Source organism: Emys orbicularis, chromosome 10 (assembly GCF_028017835.1).
Source record: "Emys orbicularis isolate rEmyOrb1 chromosome 10, rEmyOrb1.hap1, whole genome shotgun sequence".
In the NCBI taxonomy this organism is placed as follows: domain Eukaryota; kingdom Metazoa; phylum Chordata; order Testudines; family Emydidae; genus Emys; species Emys orbicularis.
Window position 1 is genome coordinate 4473204 of NC_088692.1, and position 20740 is coordinate 4493943.

General features: G+C 46.2%; 2 protein-coding genes and 1 long non-coding RNA gene across 6 annotated transcripts in view; 1 reads left to right on the forward strand and 2 right to left on the reverse strand.

Moving 5' to 3' along the window:
• The window catches only part of LOC135884946 (uncharacterized), a 10209-nt gene extending 7816 nt beyond the window's left edge, over positions 1 to 2393 (reverse strand). Inside the window, exons 1-2 of the long non-coding RNA XR_010561724.1 lie at positions 2207 to 2393; positions 1963 to 2058 (exon numbers count right to left, since the gene is read on the reverse strand). This is a non-coding gene — a long non-coding RNA (uncharacterized LOC135884946). The remainder of the gene's footprint in view (positions 1 to 1962; positions 2059 to 2206) is intronic.
• Positions 371 to 1756, reverse strand: FAHD1 (fumarylacetoacetate hydrolase domain containing 1). The gene has a single exon (XM_065412577.1). The coding sequence runs from the start codon at positions 1722 to 1724 to the stop codon at positions 1053 to 1055; it is 672 nt and encodes a 223-aa protein (XP_065268649.1). The 5' UTR covers positions 1725 to 1756; the 3' UTR covers positions 371 to 1052.
• On the forward strand, positions 2018 to 18445 carry HAGH (hydroxyacylglutathione hydrolase). Of its 4 annotated transcripts, none has more exons than XM_065412536.1 (9): positions 2018 to 2078; positions 8915 to 9096; positions 9646 to 9710; positions 11026 to 11143; positions 12223 to 12331; positions 13019 to 13122; positions 13624 to 13725; positions 14646 to 14725; positions 15603 to 18445. In XM_065412536.1, the coding sequence occupies exons 2-9, from the start codon at positions 8992 to 8994 to the stop codon at positions 15700 to 15702; spliced, it is 783 nt and encodes a 260-aa protein (XP_065268608.1). In that variant the 5' UTR covers positions 2018 to 2078; positions 8915 to 8991; the 3' UTR covers positions 15703 to 18445. The 4 variants fall into 4 exon arrangements, with proteins under 4 accessions (XP_065268608.1, XP_065268607.1, XP_065268606.1 ...); XM_065412535.1 differs by having other exon boundaries at positions 2045 to 2125; XM_065412534.1 differs by lacking the exon at positions 2018 to 2078 and adding an exon at positions 2544 to 2628.
• The last annotated feature ends 2295 nt before the right edge of the window (positions 18446 to 20740 follow it).

Sequence of the window (20740 nt, forward strand, 5' to 3'; positions counted from 1 at the left end):
TCCTTCGCTCCGAGCGGGAGTGAGGGACCGTCCGCCGAATAGCTGGACGTGCCGCCCCTCTCCGAAGTGGCTGCCCCAAGCACCTGCTTGCCAAGCTGGTGCCTGGAGCAGGCCCTGGCTCTGATCCTGCAAACACTTTGGCATGTGCTTAACTTTAAGTATATGAGTATTCTTCTTGTTAATCAGCCACCAGAAGGCTTATGCAGTGCTGCAGTTAACGAGACCTCCTGGCAATCACGTGCATGATTTTGAGGGCATGTATTTCCAAGTTAATTACCAGACCAGCTGTAAATATACTATATATTGTGTATGCCAGCTATCCTTTAATTTTTTAACCTCCTTTGAAAAACAATTAGTTTTTAATGACAGTCACATAAAAGAAGCAAACATGCACCTGTGGTGCAGTATACCACAGTGAATCTTTCCTTTAACAAGACCAAATTTCATGTGCCTATAATGTCACCTTGCCCCACCAAAAAATTAATGGACAGTAAAAAAAAAAGTGGTGACAATAATGCTGATTTTCTTAAACAATTTTAAATTTGTGGACACTTATTTATTTTAAAGACAATATGCCTGGAGCACTAAATTAGTTTTAGGATTAGGGCAAAAACAGTATGATAGAACATTTAATTTAAACCGATTTCATTAGAGTACTTCCTAAACTGGTGTTTCATCACAACAATTCCCTTTCTCTCACACACTCCCAGCTCTCCTTTTTAAAGCTGCTTCCTTTAAATATAACACATTAACCAGATTGCTTGAGTGCCTCTCTACCATACACATATTTTTAGCTGGATCTGTGTGCCATTCAATAATGTGAAAAGCTTGACCGTCACAACAGTGGTAGTCCTTATCTGGGGCCTTTATAAGAAGGCTCACAGAACCTAATTTAGCTCAGTACATTTGATTCTTCATTGTTTCCAAGAGGATTGGGCGATACATTCTTTTAGGCTGCTGGGGAACAGACATCTAGGTATTTCTTCATTCTTTGGCTGTTTTAAAAGGCAACTGTAGAGTGCTCCCCCAAAAAGAAACGACCGATTCCCCCATCAAGATTGGCGCGATTGCTGTGCCACCTTAAACTGCATACTGAGGATGCCGTGTATTCCAGCTTGTATCTCATCATGCTCCTGTACAGCAGAAACACCTTTGGGGCTACCTGTCAAAATCAGATCCCCTTCTTCCAGGGTGATGATTTCACTGATATAGCTGATGATGTAAGGGATAGAGAAAATCATAGAAGAGGTTTCCCCTTCTTGCCTCAGCTCACCATTTACCTTGAGCCAGATCTGCAGCTTGTGTGGGTCTGGTATCTTTTCCTTGGGCACAAAATCACTAACCGGACACGACGTATTGAAGCCTTTGGCTAAGGTCCAAGGAAGGCCCTTTTTCTTGCACTCAGCTTGGGTGTCCCTGGCTGTCATGTCCAAGCACAGGGCATAACCTGCCACGTGGTCCATAGCAGCCTTCTGGGAGACAGCATGGGCTTTCTTCCCAATCACCACTCCCAGCTCCACCTCATGGTGCAGATTGTTGCAGTAGTAAGGCTTGATAATGGGGTCTCCTTCCCGGACATAGGCTGAGGAAGGCTTCAGGAAAAAAAGGGGCTCGCTGGGGAGAGCATTTTTCAGCTCCTGGGCATGCTCTGCATAATTCCTCCCTACGCAGATGATGTTTCTGCCCCATTCCCAGAACTTGGCCAAAGCCTTGGAAGAAGCCATGATCCCTGCAAACTTCCCTCTGTGTCAGATGATGAACTGTGACCAGGGCAGAACAATCATCTGACAGCTACGGCTGGCCAGAGGAGACATTTTTTTCTGCACCAATCCAATTGCTCTCAGCTGAAAACCATAGAGTTGTATATGACTACATGGCTCCACCCCTGCTTTTCCCCCTGCAATCAGCGAATGTAATGCATTGCCAGCCACCCTCCCCGCTCCTTTATCAGCACATTATTACCTTAATTTCAAATGCTGTGCCAGGGGGACTTTATAGCTGACCCACCGTCTGAAGGAATCCAATGCACCAGGGCAAGTTGCACAGGGCACCTCGTCCCTAATGCAATCAGCAGAAAGGTGAACAAAGTGGAGACAAGACCCCCCCCAAAAAAATCACAAGAGAAGTGAGTTGAGCAGGCAAAGCCTCTCCCCCCACCCGTTCTCAGGCGGCGGCTGCTGGGGCAGTGCACAGCATTCAAACGCACCGGGTCACCCCGCCAATGGGGCAAGGACCGTGTGAACGTGACCGAGGGAAATGCCCAAGGAGCGAGCCGCGTTTCTGAGCGTGTGGTGTGCACCAGGGAGCCTGCAAGCGCTGGGGCATGGGGCGGCGCAGGAGAGAGGAGCCCCGCGGGGACTTCCACCCAGCCGGAGCGGTGCCTCCCTGCAGCCCAGCCCGGCCTGTGAGCCGCCCAGCTGGGGAGGGCTGGTCCTGCGCGCGGCGGCGCGATTGGCTGGCGGCGGGTCAGGGAGGAAAGGGAAAGGGGCTGAGGCGGCCGGGGCTGGCGCTTATGTAACCCCGCTGGCGGACGGGCAGCCCCGCCGCCCTGGACCATGGTCTGCGGGAGCAGGCGGTGGCTCGGCAGCGCGTTGGCTTGGCTGGGAGCGGCGGCGGGGATCCGAGCGGGTACGTGGCTCTTGGCAGGCACCACCTGCCGGGGCGGGCTCCGCTGCGGGGCTCGCCCCTGGGGACACCCCGGCTCGTTGCATTACTGCTGCTGCAATATTCCCCCCCATTGCTCAGGGGTAGCTCAGTGCTTTGAGCATTGGCCTGCTGAACCCGGGGGTGTGAGTTCAATCCTTGAGGGGGCCATTTAGGGAACTGGGGTAAAAATCTGTCTGGGGCTTGGTCCTGCTTTGAGCAGGGGGTGGGACTAGATACCTCCTGAGGTCCCTTCCCACCCTGATATTCTATGATCTCCAGCTGGGGAAGGAAATGAGCAAGCAGTGTCTGAGCTGGGGGGTGGGGGCAGAGAGCGGTGGGGAGGGGAATGTCTCCCACCCCCCTTCTGTAGGGTGACCCCATAGCAAGTGTGAAAAATCGGGACAAGGGATGTGGGGGGTAATAAGGGGTAATAGGAGCCTATATAAGAAAAAAGCCCCAAATATCGGACTGTCCCTATAAAATTAGGACATCTGGTCACCCTACCCTTCTGTGTGTCTGCTCTGGGCTGCAGGAGAGATCCTTTTGGGGGCTGCACCAGCCCTGTCTTGTTGATCTGGGCCAGGGTGTGTCTGCCTCTGGCTGGGCAGTTGTGTTAACTTCAGGGCTGGGCTTGAAATAACCTTGAAGGCGACTGAACAAGGACAACAAGGAGTCTGGTGGCACCTTAAAGACTAACAGATTTATTTGGGCATAAGCTTTCATGGGTTAAAAACGAGAGCTTATGCTCAAATAAATCTGTTAGTCTTTAAGGTGCCACCGGACTCCTTGTTGTTTTTGTGGATACAGACTAACACGGCTACCCCCTGATCCTGAACAAGGACAATCAGGGGAAAACCATCTCCTAGTTAAAAAATCAGAACCCCAGACGCTTCCCTTCCTGTTGGGCTGTAACCCTGGTTGTGACACCTCAGGAGCTTACAGCTTGAATGTTGTTTCGCCGCATAGAGCTTGAGGGCTTTTTGGGGAGTTAACTCCATAGATTGACTGCACGTAGGTGACATTTCCCTTTTTCTTATTTTTGGTTTCATTTCTGGCCTTCCTGCACCTGGATGATTGGGTGGGAAATGCTCCTGGAGTATATTTTGAAAACCCAGCCCTGACTGTTTTTATTGATAAACTAAAAATATTTTGTGGGTGAGGGGTTGTATTAGTAACTTTTAGAAACAATAACAAACGTAAACAGCGACAGAACTTCTTTGAAACTCTGATTTTAATGTGAATTTATCACCCTGAGTCCCAGTGAAGTAAGGAGCAGAGGATTTTACATGGGTCCAGTTGTAGGAATGACCCTAAACCATCTATTATTGACTACATTTGCTGTCAAACTTGAAAAGTGTACAGTATTTTATAAGCAACTCTGTCATCCCTTTGGATCATTAGGGACCCCACAGTTTGCCAGAACTTTACATGTTCAAAGCGCTGTACAAACATTCAAGTGCTACATAAGTGCTAAGTAGTATTAGGGTAATTCTATTATTATAAAGGCATAATGATGTGACTGGCCCTTCCCAGATGTATTTCTGGGAGCTACTATGCAAATTGCATTAATCACTTTCGGGTGGTAGCAACACAAACAAGAGCATAAGTCAGATTGAAATTCTGAGAATCATGCAAGCAGTATGACCAAAAAGATAAAATATCACAACTGATATAAGAAGTAGCTTGTTGTAGTCCATTCTACCTGAAGAAGAAACAGTGAATGCAGAACACAAGACATGCAGGTTCCAGATTCAGAATATAAATATAGATTTCCTATCTGATCCCTAATAGTGTAGAAGGAATGGATTCATAACACCTCTCCATACAGAAATCTTGCATTAAACTCTGCTTCTTTCCTTCTTTGTCTCCTCAGCATACATCCATATGCTGGATAATGTGAAGTTAATGTGCAGTTTCCTATCTGCAAACATGCCCTTCTTCAAGAGCAGAATTACACGTGCACACTGAACAGTGGTCCCAGAAGATATGACCAAAGAACTTGATCCCAAACCTGCTGAAGTCAATGGAAATCTTTCTGTTGACTTCAATGGGCTTTGGATCAGACCCCAAGTATGATAACATATTAAGGAACAGTATGAAAATAAAACCATTAGGCCTTAATATTTTAGGGCACACTTTATGAAGGCTGACATAGTGACATTTGAAATAAATGCTGTGGTGTGGTACTGGATAGTGGGACCAGTTATGAGGCTGTTATGTTATGTTATGAGGCTGAATGACGTCTTAAACAGAACTAGTTCTGATAGCATTGATGTGCACAGATAAGAAATTATATACCTGTAGACCAGATGAGAACAGCTCTGAAAACTAGGTCCGAGATACAGTTGGAAATTTGGAGGGCGTTTCGAAGTGCGTGCACACTTTTATTGTTTGGGTTTTTTTTTTCTTTTTTTCAATCGCACTTTGGTATTTTAAAGGCAAGTATTTGAATGAAAACCCTCTCTCAAGGATCTGGTCAATAACTTGGGCCCAGATCCTGCAAATATTAATACGGTTACCTTTAAGTCAATGGGACTATTTCCTTACTTAAAATTTAAGCATGTGCATAAGTGTTTGCAGGGTCAGAGCCTAATTTAACTATAAAGGGGGTTGGGTGAGATAAGGAAATGGTTTTACCTATTGAAGTACACCAGATTTGAGTCGGGGGAGAAGGACTGGTTTGTTTTTGGTGTTTCTCCTGCCGAGAAATGATAGATTTATTTTTATAAAAGGGATTTCCCTGCTCCATAACACCAATTGGCAGGTATGGATGTTGAAGTGTCTTCTGTGTCAAATACCTCTTACGTGTCTGCTCTATTATGCTTCAGAGTTGGGGATTTTCTTTGCAGTATTGCATTTTAGATTCTTGCACTCTCTTCCTTTACTAATCTTACAGCTCTAATTTAATATGAGGCAGAAGGCAGATGTGGAGGGGAGAACCAAGGACTCTGGGCCAGATAAGTAAGCCAAAGGGGACCTACAGCAACAACTGTCTGCCTCGTAAGTTTTTCAACAGGTTATTACACTTGCTAGTACTGAGATGGTTGCAGAGATTCTGATTGTTGCAAGTGAAGCTCCGCAGTAGATTTAACATCATATATTCGAAAGTTCGACAGGGCTTGTTTTTTATAAGCTATAACAAGACTACAAGGCCTTTATTTAAAAAAAAAAAAAAAAGTCTCTCCTCAAACATGGACATTACTGAGCTGTGTGAGAGGCTTGTTCAGAAGCTGCCTTGATTGCAATTTCTGTTTCCAGCTGTGCCTATGGCACTCCAGGAAAATTACAATTTGCCAAATCTCAGAAAACACTGGGCTGGAGTCCTGAGTAAAATGAAACACCAGCCCCTTGTGTCAACACAGTTCAAAGCAGCACGGTTGTCTCCTTTGCTGTGCATCAGTTCTCTCTGGCATTAGGACAGCCGGTTTCTGTTCCGGGGAGATGGCCAGCTGAATTCCCATATGAGGCTGTTTGATCGGGCGAGTGGGTTCCAGCCTTGCTAGGGCAGTTCTACCCCACTGGCTTCATCAGGAGCTAGATCAGACCAAAAGTGCATTCATCTAGAGCATTTGATATAGCCATGGGCAGACTCTACGTTGGAAGAGAAGGGCATTTCATCTTGGCAAGCACAACATTGCCAATTGCAAACAGACAAAAATCCTGTTGGGCCTCAGAAAATCATGAGACTTTTTTTTTTAAAGCTAAATATTTGGGGGTTCTTTTTATTTGGCTTCTGAGTTCTGAGCCTTTAGGGTGCACGTGGGTCATCAGGTTTTTGCCTACAATGTGGGGGCTAGAATCCTAGTTTAAAAATGCAAGCTGAGATTCTCACACCATCCCCTACCTCCAGAAGCTGGGGCTTTAAGAAAAATGCCAACTAGTGATACAATTGCAACAGTTGGCAGCTCTGCAAGGGAGAAACTGCCTGAAAAGTCTCACAGGGTTGGGACAGAAACGGGTTCTGCTGCTTAGACAAAGAGCTGCTGCTGTCAGCAGGGTGAGAGACACTTTGGACTAAATGGGTCAGCAGTTGCCCTAAGGAACTTCAATTTGGCTTCAGTTTTTGTCACGCTAACAGAGTGGGGGACTGGTCCTTCTTGAGATGCAGTGACCTACTTAAGGAGGATCGTGTTAATAGACCTCCAAGCGATGTAGTGGATCAGTAGAACTGCTCCCTCGCTGAAGCTGTTTCTTGTTGCTTAAAATCCCTATTGACACTTGTAGCTGCTGTTAGTCTCAGCTGAGGTACTGCATTGTCCTGCCTCTTCCCTTTAGAGGCTTTCAGTCCAGGTGAGGAAAGAGGATATGGGGTGGGTGTAAGATGCTTGGGGGAAGGAACAAATGGGGGGAGAGAAGGTCTTTCATTGAACTCATCTTGTAAGAGCTGGCTATGAAGTGTCGTAGGGGGTCTGTTTCCCTACACTTCCTGTTGGTGCATTGTGTCTCTAAAGTCCTAATGTCTCCTGCAGTTCTAGGGGTGTGTGTGGTTTTTTTTAGAAATACTTTAAATGTCCTTGGGGGAGAGGGCGGGGTTCAAACTGTGTGTGCATGAGATTGTGGCTTAAAGGTTTTTTCATGTGCCAAATGCTCATAACACCGACAAAGCTGGATTGTAACTCTAGGTCTGGCGTGTCTCCACTGTTGCGACGCCTGTGTACTGTGCATCCCAAAGCCTGTTTAGAAACCTCTTCCAGAAACTTAGATATTTCTTCTTTCCTATTCTCCTGTCTATGGTGGGTGAAATTATCCCACGGACAGAAGCCAGCACAAGCCATATTGTGGGGAAGCGGCACAGTCCAGTGGCAGCACTGGGTTCTATTCCTACCTGTGCCACTGAGCTGCTGTGTGACCTCAGGCAAGTCACTTCCCCTCTCTGGGCTGCCACCGTGTCAGTTTAGACTGTAAGTGCCTTGGGGCAGGGACTGTCTCTAACTGTGTGTGTCTGTACCGCACCCAACACAATGGGACCCATGTCTTGCATCTCTCAGTGATTCTGTAATACTAATGTTGTACTGGCCCTCTCCATAGAGGTGAATTTCATCCTGGACAACTGGCTTACACAGAGCAAGATTTTACAGGCTACAGTAATCCTCCTGAATGGAGTGTCTGTCTGTCTATCTTTTTTTTTTTTTTTTTTCCTTTAACAACTACACATAGGAGCCCTGAAATTGGTGAGTAGGTGACTAGAGGCTCGAGAAACAGGAGGCCAAGTGGGCGATCATCTCTTGCTCATCCCCACCATTTAAATGGCTGATCCTTTTGCCCATTGGCTCTTCTCTTAGATACTGATTCCATGTGGAGTTAAACAGGCTTCTTTTTTACTTTGGGCTGTTTTCGTGTGAAATGTCCTGGATCTGCTTAAACGCTTCACCCAAAGCGAACAGCAGAACACCTCGTTTTGTCACATCTGAGTGGCTGCAGCCCACTAACCCAAACCTTTCCTCCAGAGCGTATGTTGGTTAATAACTTGTATACCGAGGGGAGGCCGGCGTTCTCCGCAGATAATCCTGCAGTCTCTCCCCCTTTGCCCTACGTTGCTGCTATGGTGCCTACAAGGAATGAGCCAAAGGTGTCTGTCTATGCTCTAAACCAGCATTTCTCAACCTTTTTGATACCAGGGACTGGCATGCTGCCTTTCTAAACTGTCGGGGAGATCTCCGGGGCTGGCGCTGGTCTCTGGACTGGCTGTTGAGAAACATGGCTCTAAAACATCTTTCTTTATTTTGGCTCCACTGTGCTGTACCCTGGCCTTTGCTGTTAACCCCATAGTCCTCCTGCTGTGACAGCTGTCTGCCCTCCTCCACCCCCCTCTGCCTGCCCCGTTACCCCTCTGTCAGGTCTCAAATTAGGCCCAATCCTGCAATCACGTAGACCTTGTGTAACTTTGCTCATGCAAATAGGTTCATTGATGACTGTAAGTGCTGTGGGCCAGGGCGTGTCTCTCATCTCTGTGGTGACTTGCCAGGTTTTCTCCTGGGTGTTGCTGGGGAAGCAGGGCCATACTGCCAGGTGATAGCCATTTGACTCCTCGTTGTGGCAGGTGGCATTCTGCCTGGGAGGATTCACCCCTCCTGTACCCTTGATTATCCTCCTAGATGTGGCAGCCCATATCCGCTCCAGCGGGAGACGGCATTAAGCCACATGCTGCTCTTCTCCAGGGCCCTTCAGAGCCTTGGAGTTCAGAGCCACAGGGTCCCCTGTACTCTTCCTCCCCCACCCGTTTCGCTGCTGCACCAACCTTGTTTTTAAATATCCTCTGCATCCCCAGGTGCAACACGGCCAGGAGCTGGCTTCCTCCACGCCGACTCTGATCTGAGAAAGTCTAAGCTAGTCACACAGACCAACATGAAGGTGGAGCTGCTTCCGGCCCTCACGGACAACTACATGTATCTCATCATCGATGAGGAAACCAAAGAGGCAGCGATTGTTGACCCGGTGCAACCCCAGAAGGTAACGCTCCATGGCGCTCTCGCTAACGTGCTTTGCCTGGTGAAAGGGGAGCTGGGTTTGGCTTGCTGCTGCCTAAGCTAACCCTGCATTTAAATGCAGGAAATGATTAACCATGAGCCTTGCTCTGGGTTAGGGGCAAAAAGGCTGGACAATGTCATGATTACTGGTCCATACAGCTGCTCGGATAAGGGTAATCAATTTGTTTGTTGAGACGTGATCAGGAAGGATATTTTCCCCCCTTTATCTGCCCTGGGTGCAGTATGGAGGTTTTTCTTGGCTTCCTATGTAGTAACAAGTATTTGCCGGAGGTGGGACATTGGACTGATGTTCTGATCCAGTCTGGCAAGCCCTACTGACCTGATCTGCAGTCCTTACTCTGGCATCATTCCCAGCAAAGTTAATGGGAGCCTTGCCCGAGTTCTGGGATGCAGGTTCTGGCTCAGTTCCTTACAAACCGTAATTGAGGCCCAAAAGCCCCTACTCATGGTCGAGGCCATGCCTACGCCAGGTTATGTGAATTCTAATGTTTCTATGATGCTCTGTTTGTAGGTTGTGGAAGTGGTCAGAAAGCATGGCGTGAAGCTGACTACGGTTCTAACCACCCATCACCATTGGTAACACTTGCGTTCTACGATGTCCTAATCTGTTTTCCTTAGGGCAGAATTGCCTCTGGAGGCAGCTGTTCATCCAAAGCACAATTCAGGGGGTGGTTCTTCCAGATAATATTGGTCCCCACCCTTGAGTTCCTGCTCAAAGGAGCCAGGGCGCAGTGGAAATGTACTAACTTGTCATCTCTCAGGCGCCTTTACAAGGAGATTCCCTGTTAGGCTCAATGGGCCTGATCCAGAGCCACTGAAGTCAATGGCAATCTGCCCACTGGCTTCACTGGGCTTGGATTCCAAGCCCAGTGAAGCCAGGAGAACTGACATCAACAAAGCAGATTACCGGAGGCAGAGTTTGGTCCTTGGGTATGTGCATGCATTTATCACTGCGGGATGCTGCGTGTGCATAACTGAGAGCCGAATCAAGCCCCAGGGAAAGTGGAGCGAGGAAACCAGTTTGACAGTTGCTCTGGCTTTGTCTCGCTTGGCATCTTGTTTAGCTGGCTGTGATGAAATTAGATTTATATAACACCCAAGTTTGGTGGGAATGAAAGCTCTAAGGAAGCACTTTTAATACAAGCTTAGGCTATTGAACTGGAGTTGGTGACACTACCAGCTTTCTCATAGCAATAAAAAAGAGTGACTCACAAGAGGGCTTCTGTTTAACTGACCTAGCTGTGTACTTGTATAGCACCCATCATGACAGTGTCCAAAGCACAGATCCGCTGCAGTATTTAGGCACCTATCTTCCATTGATTTCAGTGGCATTTAAGTGCCTAAATACCTCTAAGGATGTGGGCCCATGTCCCAATAGCCCCTCTTCTTGCTCTGCAGAAAAGACCGTATCCAATTCTAAAATCTCACGTTGAAGACTAGAAAATGCTGTTACATTGTGAATTGAGATGTGTAATCTTCCTCCAGCTCTCCTGAAAACCGTCACGTCTTGTCAATAATGTGGCTTGTTTTTTTGGTTGGTTGGTTTTTTTGTAATGAGCACATACCCCATTGACTTCAGCACAGGTGCAGTGGGGAACCCCACAGCAGAAATTGCCCCAGTCTTCCTCTTAAAACATAATTGAACAATGAAGTCAAGCAATAGCTTTGATGGGGCATAGCCTCAGGGAGGAGATGGTGATCATGAATCTTCTGAAACTGTGTGTGGAGGTGAAGTGCAGGGAAACAGAAAAAAGTAGCTGCTTACACTACAAACGGTGGCAAAATTCAATGCCTGGTGACTAGCCAGACTTTGCAGTGTAGATAGAGGAGGGCCAGAGTTGTAAGAAATGCATCTTGTGGCCTCCCAAAATGTGACCTTTTGACCTTTTAGGGACCATGCCGGGGGTAACGAGAAGCTTGTGAAGATGGAGTCTGGGTTAAGAGTATATGGGGGAGACAACCGAGTGGGAGCCCTGACACAGAAAGTGTCTCACTCGACATCATTTCAGGTAAAAAATAACAAATCTGGAATGTGCCTTCCACTTGAGAAGCTTGTCTAGAGCTGGACAGGTGCCACTGGTCTCTACATAGGCAGCCACTGCAGGGTTCATCGGTCATAACCTGTTCCGTTCCCTGCTCTGCCAGAGCGTCCCTGTGTGACCTTGGACAAGTCCCTGCCTTTGTTCTCCATCTGTACAGTGGGGATAATACCACTGTCCTGCCTCACGGGGGTGTTGTGAGGATAAAAGCATTTAAAGATTGTGAGGTGCTTAGACACTACGGTGCTGGAGGCCAGGTAAGTATCTAAGCCTGAGGTTTAAAAATGAGCCGCCGCAGGTCAGCAAGCGTGGAGTGGAGACTCTCTCCTCCTTGCTCTGGCGGGACTGCAGTACTGGGCCCGAGAAAGTGAGTGGTTCAGGACTCGTGGTGCTCTTCCGAAGCTAAACAAACTGACGTTCTTTGAAGAAAGGTTTCGTTTCACTGCAGCGGAGGGATCTGCCAGCCACGTTTGGAGCCTGTGCAGTAAAACATGCTGCAGTGGTGCCGATGCACAGGAATTCTGCTCGTCTCAGAAATATACATTTAGGGATATATTTAGCAAAAAAGGAAGCACCAGGAGACGCTGGCAAGTGTGTGTGTGTGTGGGGGGGGGAGAGTGGCACTAAATTTTAACTCGTGTCTGTGATAAATGGCCCCATAGCCTGGTGAGCAGGCTGTTTTAGTATGTGTCTCTGGGTATAGCTCACTTCCCCTTTAACACAGCTCCTGGCAGTAGCTGTTTACACTTGATTAACTTGTTTAGGTTTTGTATGTCTCTCGATCTGTTTGCTCTTGGCTTGGCCTCGTTCACGGCCAAGGACTGGGTCACTCTGCATGTAAACGAGAGACCTGCTTTTAAGTAATACACTCAGTTCTCTCCCCTCTCGTAATAGTGCTGAGCCCCTGTGGCATTTTACTCTGCGGCTCTGAGAACTTGCCTGCAGAATTCCTGTGCCATCCTGAATCGTACAACTAGAAAAGCATTGAGTTAATCTCCCGTGCCACCAGGTCACAGTGGCCTAACTTCAATCTTTGGCTTTCTCCTCAGGTGGGATCTCTTCATGTGAAATGCCTCTCTACGCCATGTCACACTTCTGGACACATCTGTTATTATGTGACTCAACCAAATAGTTCTGAGCCTCCCGCTGTCTTTACAGGTGAGGAGTTGGGTGGGGTTTTTTGTGTGCCTCCGATCTGTGTTGCTGAGAAATGCAGGTGACCAGGATTCATCATCGAATTTGGTCCGCTGGTTGGATCACTAGCTTGCCGGTGCTGATGGGGAGTGTGACGTGAACGCTGATCCGTGCCCCCCTCCCCCAGCTCACTAAATGGGAATCTCCCTAAACTTGTCCAGCTAGCGAGGCTTGGGCCAAATTAGCGATTGCTAATAAAATTCCATGTTTGCTTTCCTGTATTTTCTTACCACTTTGTTAGTTGTGTAGCTAACTGGAGGGGAGACTAGGTGGGCGAATATGCTAGTGGGTAGTGCATTGACTTTTTGTCTCTGGAAACCTGGGTGGTGATCCTCCCTTGAGTGAAGTAGGTCTGATGCTTTGAACTTGATCACATGTACTTGCTCCTTAATAGGCTCTCGTCAACATACCCAAACAACCAAGAGTTAGGCACCATCACGTATCTCTTTACAGACCAATGCTCATTGGATCTATAGTACGGCCTTCTAGCCACGTCTCTTGGTTACAGTGGCAAAACTGTGTGTGTGGGAAGCTTGCCTGTAATGATGGCTATGACCAGCTACAGTACCAATTTTTTTTTTTTTTTTTTCTGGGATTGTCTGCTCCAGTGTGTTGTCTGGTCATGACACTGTGTCCTGTCCCCTCTCCCAGGTGACACGCTGTTCGTGGCTGGCTGTGGGAAGTTCTTCGAGGGAACCCCAGAGGAAATGTACAAAGCCCTGATAGAGATTTTAGGCCGCCTGGACCCTGAAACGGTATCGATCCCGCATCTCATGTTAGCACATTAACCAAGCTGAACCTATTACAGACTTAAGAAGGAAACTACCTTCCTAATACCAAATTGTTCAAAATGGGGGAAGTGATCTTTCAGAATGAACGAGGGCTATATCCAGGGACTGTCTGGCATGTAGAACAGCCAGGGGTCAATGGAGAAGGGAGCACGGGTCCACTGATCCCTCTTTCCCTCATAAAGAGGGAATGCGGGCTAGAGCAGAGGACTTGGGACCCAGACTCCTGAGTTCTCTTCCCAGCTCTGCCATGTGACATCAGTCAGGTCTCTTCCCCATTTGCCCTGTGCCTCCGTAAGGTGGATATAATCTATTTCCATGTTCTAGAGGATTATGAGCCTTTGCCATTAACTCCACTAGAGCCAGGTTTGCAGCCCTAACTTCTGTAATGGTGCTTTGAGATCCTGGGATGTTAAGTGGTGTGAGTGTAACTTTGTTGTTGTTCCCCCCCCCCCCCCCTTCTCTTAGAGAGTTTACTGTGGTCACGAATACACCATCAACAACCTAAAATTTGCCCGTCACGTTGAACCCAATAATGCTGCCATCCAACAAAAACTAGCCTGGGCTAAGGTAAGTGGGATCTTGGCATTAGGCTTAGTGGTTTATTAGAATTATTTTTATAGTGGGGTAGCATCCCAAAGCCTCTTTTGGGATCAGGGGGAGGCATTGTACAAACACAGGTAGATCTGGCCGCTGCCTCAGAGCTTAGTCCAGTGTGGGACAAGATGCAACAAGTGAGTCTAACAAATAAGAGGGAGAAGGAGGGCAACGGCACCAATGTGATGTGGTGGCAGAGGTGACCTGTACGCCTCCATCAAAGTCGTGCAAGGTTTGTGGGTGAAGCCGTGGTGCTAGGAGGAGAGTAAGAGTGTGGTTGGTGGGAGGGACAAGGATGCTGAGAGGAGTGGAGGGCAGGGGTGGGATGAGGGCAATGACCGGGATCAGGAGGCTGAGGCAGGTCGTGTTCTGGGTTTGGTTAAACCCAGCAGCGCGAAGGAGTTTGGGGACTAGCGGCGGTAGCGAGGCAGATGGGCGGAGCTCGCACACTGTCTTTATCCCAAAGAGGCCATAGCTCTAGCCTTGCTGGTGGGAGCAGCGGGAAAACAAAGCCAAAGGGGCAGTTCCAGACAGCTGAAGACCCTCTGAGCCAGCACTGGCCCCTATGTCTGGCTTCCCTCTGTCCTTCCCAGTCCCACCTCCCCATGTGCTATTCCTGCTTCTAGAGGGGTTACGAATGGGGCCGCTCAGCATTTGCCTGTGTCCTGGATCTGTTTGAATGTTGCACAGATGTGTCTGTTTGGGGGAGGATTATGCCACTTTTCCTCTGGTGAGAACAGTCTGGCCTGTATCCTTGCGGCATTCAGAGCAGCTAGATGCAGTGCAAACACGGCACTGACCCTGAGTCTTCGCTTTTTCTGAATGATACTGAAGACCATTGCTTTTAACATCTGTACCCATCATAAAGCAGAAATCTTTCCCTTTTTTTACAGGCAAAATATGACAGTGGCGAACCAACTATCCCATCCACTATTGCAGAAGAGTTTACATACAACCCCTTCATGCGAGTGAGGTATCTGTGTATGCATGGCTGATCCTGATATTATCCTGGGTTATAAGGAAATGGGGAGGCCATGACCTCTAAAGAAAGCAACAATCGAAGCTTGTTGGTCTGCCTTTCATCAGCAAATTTTAGTTTAGCTAGAGAGAGGTGTCACTTAAAACAAGAGAGCTTGTGAGTCTGTGGCATTAGTTGCGTTTAAATTGTTCCATTCTGTGACCTCTTCTCACATGCTTAGCTATTTATCATGGGAGAGATTTATGCCAACAGATTAAGGTGTAATGATTGGCTAAGTATAAGAATGCTATAAAATTTGACTCTAGCGGAGATCTGTTTCTTTGAGTGATATGTTCCTCATTTGTGCAAATCTGGAGACGTAAGCACCTTATAATAATAATAATATATGGAGATATACCTATCTCATAGAACTGGAAGGGACCTTGAAAGGTCATTGAGTCTAGTCCCCTGCCAATTTTTTGCCCCAGATCCCTAAATGGCCCCCTCAAGGATTGAACTCACAACCCTGGGTTTAGCAGGCCAATGCTCAAACCACTGAGCTATCCCTCCCCCCACCTCCTCACAGCATGTTGATTTTATCACTTGCAATCTGTTCTGGCTGACGACTGCAGCTTTAACAATTCTGAAGCTAGCTGTGACCGCTACCACACGGCTCAGTTCTGGATTATGCTGGTCAGCCCAGAGAAACAATGGCATGCCCTCCCATCTTCATGGGTCGACAAGTATCTTGTGAGCAGACACTTTGCAAGAAATACTGCCTAGAAGTTTGTGTGATTGTAACTCAAATGTGAAACCAGGTCTGAGTTATACTATTTATACACAGTCTTATAGCAGTGAAATAAAATTGGCGTGTCTATTTTACTTCTGCTAGAGAGAAGACAGTCCAGCAGCATGCTGGGGAAACTGATCCCATTCGAACAATGGGAGCCATCAGAAAAGAGAAGGATAACTTCAGGGTACCAAAAGACTGAGTACTTTGCCTGAAACACTTAGCTGTCAGTTTTATCATGTTTTAGGAACTAGAAGTTTCGTTGTTCTGTTGTGGTGGAGACACATTCACAGTTAGGTTTTTTTTACTGTCTTAAGGGGGGGCGGGGAAAAAAGCACTTTGCTCTTGTTGAGATGTTCTATGGCATATTTATAAGATGTTAAAGAATATTTATTCCTGGCTTTCAAACTGTCAAATGCAGTGAGGCTTTGCATGAATCCTTACAAATGTTCAGTGTGTGGTGATGGGAGGGGAAGGCACATTTGAGGGCTCAGTCCTTACCAGGGGAAGACTCAGTTAGCTTTATAGGAGATCTGACTGCAGGATTGGGCCAGGAGACTTCTACCATTAAAGCAAAACTCTGGAATGCACGTACCCAAATGCCTGTCTAAAGAAGAATCCTTTTGCAACTTACGAAATTAACCTTTCTGATTCTGTAACCTTAAGATCTGCTACATTCATTCGTCATAGTGCAGTGCTCACTTTGCCACCCACAATTAAGGGTCTAATTCATTAAATATTGCTTGGTATCTGGATACATCTGGCTGTAGAAATAAGACTGTCCAAGCTTGCATTAGAGACTAGTTTTCCCCCCCCCCCTTCTACCCACCCCTTTCCTTCTGCATCTTAGAGATGAATAATTTCTAGACAGCATGTTTTTCAGACTGCCCCTTCAAGTATGAACAGCTGAGTATTAACGGCTTAAAAAGCAGCTTGCATGTACCCACTGACTCCCCTCCAAAGTATACTATGAATAGTGCCTGTAACAACACCAAGCCTGAGGTAGGGACTCGGCTGATAGACCAGTATGATCCTAAAGAGAACTAACTTGGTCTAGTGAGTAAATGCATGTCCTACAAGTTTGAGTAGCTATTACGTTAGACCATAGATATAACCTTTCCTACCATTGTGCCATCAGGATAGCTTCTTTATGCTGTAAATGCTACTTTCACCTAACAGGATTAGCCCAGCTGACCCTTCCGGCCAAAAGATTTGAGAGTTCTGGTTACTGTGGTGCCCAAGATCATCAAGGTACCAGCTGTTTTGGAACAGTGGCTACCCTTCAGGGCCTGCTTCAATAGGAGCAGAAACTAGAGTTGCCTGGTTTAACCCCTTAGCTCCTGCAACCTCCTAGTCTTCCAGCAGAAGCTTCTTTTAGAGAGTCCTGTTAAATGTAAAGAAATCAAAGCTTGCCCTGGTCGCTCAGCTGCACTGAAGCCTGGTTTCTAGGCAGATCCAGGGTGTCTTCCAACACAACTTTTGTTCCTTAAACTTTCCTTTCCTTGCCCTTGTGGCTCAGAGCCCTCCCTGGTGTGAACGGCAGGCATATCTCGATGATCGGGAGTGGGCAGCCAGCCTGAAACAGACATGATGGGAACTTCCTCTCCAGACCGCTGTGCTCATTTCAACACGCTGTTAATCCTGGTGAACCGAGCACAATTTTATGAAAGCAGCTCGACAGCATGGAAACCCTGCCTCCCTGGTAGAGACCTTGCATGGCACAGAGGGGGTGAATTAAGCCTGATTTTTTCCCCACCCCTTCTCTCGGTTTGTTTTCATGCTGCTCGTGGTTTGATTCTCTGGACAAAAAGGACCTCTTGGTCTCTTTCAGAGCAAAGGATGGTTCCTGGTAACTGCTGGGGTGGGGAGAGAATACGCAGAATTTTGCCATGTCAAAGAACTGCTACCCAGAGTTTTCAGTGTCCGTGTTGGAAGATAGGCTTCAAGTGAGCTGGTGGGGGGCGGGGGCCTAGCCATGGTGTCAGTGCCCCCATGCCATCTCTGCCATGAATCCGTGTTCGTTTCGGCCCCCTTATGAAAAAGGCTTCTTTTAAATACATGGCCAAAAGCAGCCTATTAACACAAGCTGCTCATTCTGTCCTCCTCGGAGCAACTTCCACATCTGCATCTCTGAGCCAGAGCTGGTGTCACTGGAGTCTTCGGAGAACTGCGCTTTAAGGAGGATCGTTTTCAAAAGTAACTTCCCTCCCACCCCAAGTGGCTAGGGCAGAGGAGTCCTGGCTCCCCTTTCTGGAGTCTGTTCCTGGCCTTGGACAGGCCCCTGACCTCTCTGTCCCTCAATTTCTGCATGGTTAAACAATGCATGGACTTCCTGCCTTCCAGGGGGCTAGGGCTAATGTGTATCTAGGTTTGTAAAGTGCTCCGAGACTCTCGCTTTCATCCAGGGATATCACTATAAACCTCTTTCACTCTCTTCCCCTTCCCCATTTTTTATTTTTGAAGAGCCATAAGCCATGTAACAGTGCCCGCATTTTGATATGTGATAACTGGGAGGGTGAATACTATCCAATGTGTGGCTACTGTAGTATCTATTTTAAGCTCTGCAGTGGTTACTGCTCAAATGCAGCAAAGATGCATGTTGCTATTAATACTTTCCCTTCGAACACCTGTCACTGTTATGGTGCAAGTTCTGTGTCCTTAGGGTCACGTTTGATGCCCACAGATGCATGTACCTTAGGAGCAGGGCCTGAGGGGAGGGAAGCTTGCAGGGACAGTTTCTGTAGGAGTTGACCGGGCGGTGTTTTCATCTTGCCAGCGAGAACATGATATGAGCACAAAGTGGTAGAATACACACTTGAAAAATTCTGACACCCATATCTTAATGAACTGGGCTCCTAATTACATTCTCCTCCTGTGTCTCTTCTGATTGCACAGTTACCAACTAAATGTATGTTTTTCAATAAATGCTTCACAGCTGAAACAGTAATGCTGAGTCATTTCAAGCCTCTGCTGAATCTAGTTCCTCCTCTTCTGTTTATGGCCTGATAAGTAATGTGGGCCTGGTGGACTTTGTCTTCTCTTGAATTCGAGTTAATTTTTTGCTTGCCATCCAGCGCAGTCACATGATGAAAGTATTTTAAAGAGACATGACTTAAATTTAGGGATGGGTGACTTTTTTTACGCACTCTAAAAAGTGATATAAATGTCTAAATACTGCAGTTTCTGAAACAAAGATTTCCCAACTGTCTCTAAAACCTGTACATTTTCAATTAAAAAAGAAAAACAGTTTGAGCATTATTACTGCAACGTGGAGAGAAGAGTAAACAGAGCATCACTGGGGGCAGTAATCTAAAGGGAAAGAATGAAAATTTAAATATTTTACTTATTACTAAGGGTTGTTCCTTTAAAATGGAAATCAAAAGACAGCCCTGAAACACACTGTGCCCTTTGAGCCTTCGGTACTGGCATTTCTATTAGAGGAAGAGTCTGTCTCTCTTTAACATGGAGGAAGGAGAGAGCACACGATTAATTACAATTTGGGGGGATGGAGAGAAGCTGGAAGTTCTGCACCATCAGCTAGCAAGCAAGACCCAAACCACCTTATTCAATATAGTTGGGAAAGTTAGCAACACTAAACAGCTGTGAGGGGGATTCAGTAAGCAGAAGACAGACCACAGTCAAACTATAGTTCATGGTTTTGGGAGGACTGCCTCATGATTTTTGAATACTTGGGGTTGGCAATAGAGCAGATGCACTTAGTCAAATGTTCTTTCCACGGGTCTGCCCTGGCTCTCCACTTACAAATTAAACTACATAACACCTCTGCAGGGAGCAGTTTGCTGTTATCTGCAGCGTCATGGGGGGGGAGGGGGGAGAAGAGGGGAATGGAGGCATAGAGGCTTAAATTCAGCCCTGGGGGGAAGTGTCCAATCTCCACTGCACCCCCAAAGGAGATTTCACCTGCTTATGAGGGCTGCACTGGGTCCAGACCAGTTGGTGACTTGTCTACAATCACACAGTAAATCATTGGCATAAGTGAGATTAGAATTTGGGAGTGCTGGCATCTACCCCCTCCCTCACACAATATGGCTTATCCTTTATTTGCTATTTCCCAGCAGTGAGGTTAATACACAATCAGGACATCAAAAAGTCCAAGACGAATTCTGTACCTGCTATAATAAACAGGAAGACACAGATGTATGAACTTAAAATTCATTATCAGCCCTCAGTTTAATTATAGTAGCAAAGGAAGCAATTTTTAAAAATCTAATTAAAAGAAATAACCACTTTAAAGTACAATGATTGTTACAAGACAGCTGCTTTACTGGACCTCAGGCAGGGCCAGATTAGAACATTCTGAGGCCCTAAGCTATGTCAAGTGTAAGAGGCCCCATACCATAAAAAAAAGAATTTATTATTTTCACAGAAAGGACATTGAATATATAAACACAAAAGCTTTATATTTGCATATATACAAAGGCAAAGCTGTAAAAATAGAATAATCTTCATTTTCAGCAGCCCTCTAATGTTGACATCATGACAGAAATAAATTTTAGACAATTTTTTTGAACTAATTGCGTACATAAGTAAACAATACAATATAAAAACAGTACAGTAAATAATACAATTTACTAGAAGAGTTCTCAGAAAAATTTTCTTCTGTGTTGGGGCATCTAAATTGTGGCATTCCTGGTCTGAATACGCAATGAGACTCTTAGGAGATATAGGATGCGGATAACCCACAAGCTTAAAGCTCAACTATTAGTTATATTGATATGAATTACACCCAGGTAATAAGCAAACCATCAGAAAATTGTATGCGGGTTGTATTTTTCCAATAAATTGATTTGTTTTGTTTTTATGAACGGTTATGCTGAATTACCTAATATTGGTACTAAAATTAGTAGCAGAAAGTTTTTATTGAAACCAGTAAAAAAATTAATTTTATATTGTAAATATTGAGATGTATATATCTGTACCACAACAAATTATATGCCAAAAGCCTGTGTTATTTTACCAGGATATGTGTTAGTCTCTAAGGTGCCACAAGGACTCCTCGTTGTTTTTACTGATACAGACTAACACAGCTACCCCTCTGAAACCAGGATATTTCTGTGAAAGTTAGTGCTATTTTGTCTATGTTCTCACAGGAAAACAAGAGGATATATAATTTTGTTTACACCATGAATAAGGAAAATTATCCTTCTTTTCATATGAATAAATGAAAAAATATTTGATTAATTTTTTTAGGGAAATACATTCATCCAGACTATATATAA

Excerpts from the sequence above, each read along its gene's own strand:
- HAGH (XM_065412533.1), top strand. The coding sequence starts at position 5,571 with ATGTGGAGGGGAGAACCAAGGACTCTGGGCCAGATAAGTAAGCCAAAG. Across the intron at positions 5,647-8,914 it reads CAGCAACAACTGTCTGCCTC|GTGCAACACGGCCAGGAGCT; the intron begins GTAAGTTTTTCA and ends CTGCATCCCCAG. Across the intron at positions 12,332-13,018 it reads GCCTCCCGCTGTCTTTACAG|GTGACACGCTGTTCGTGGCT; the intron begins GTGAGGAGTTGG and ends CCCCTCTCCCAG.
- FAHD1 (XM_065412577.1), bottom strand. The coding sequence starts at position 1,724 with ATGGCTTCTTCCAAGGCTTTGGCCAAGTTCTGGGAATGGGGCAGAAAC.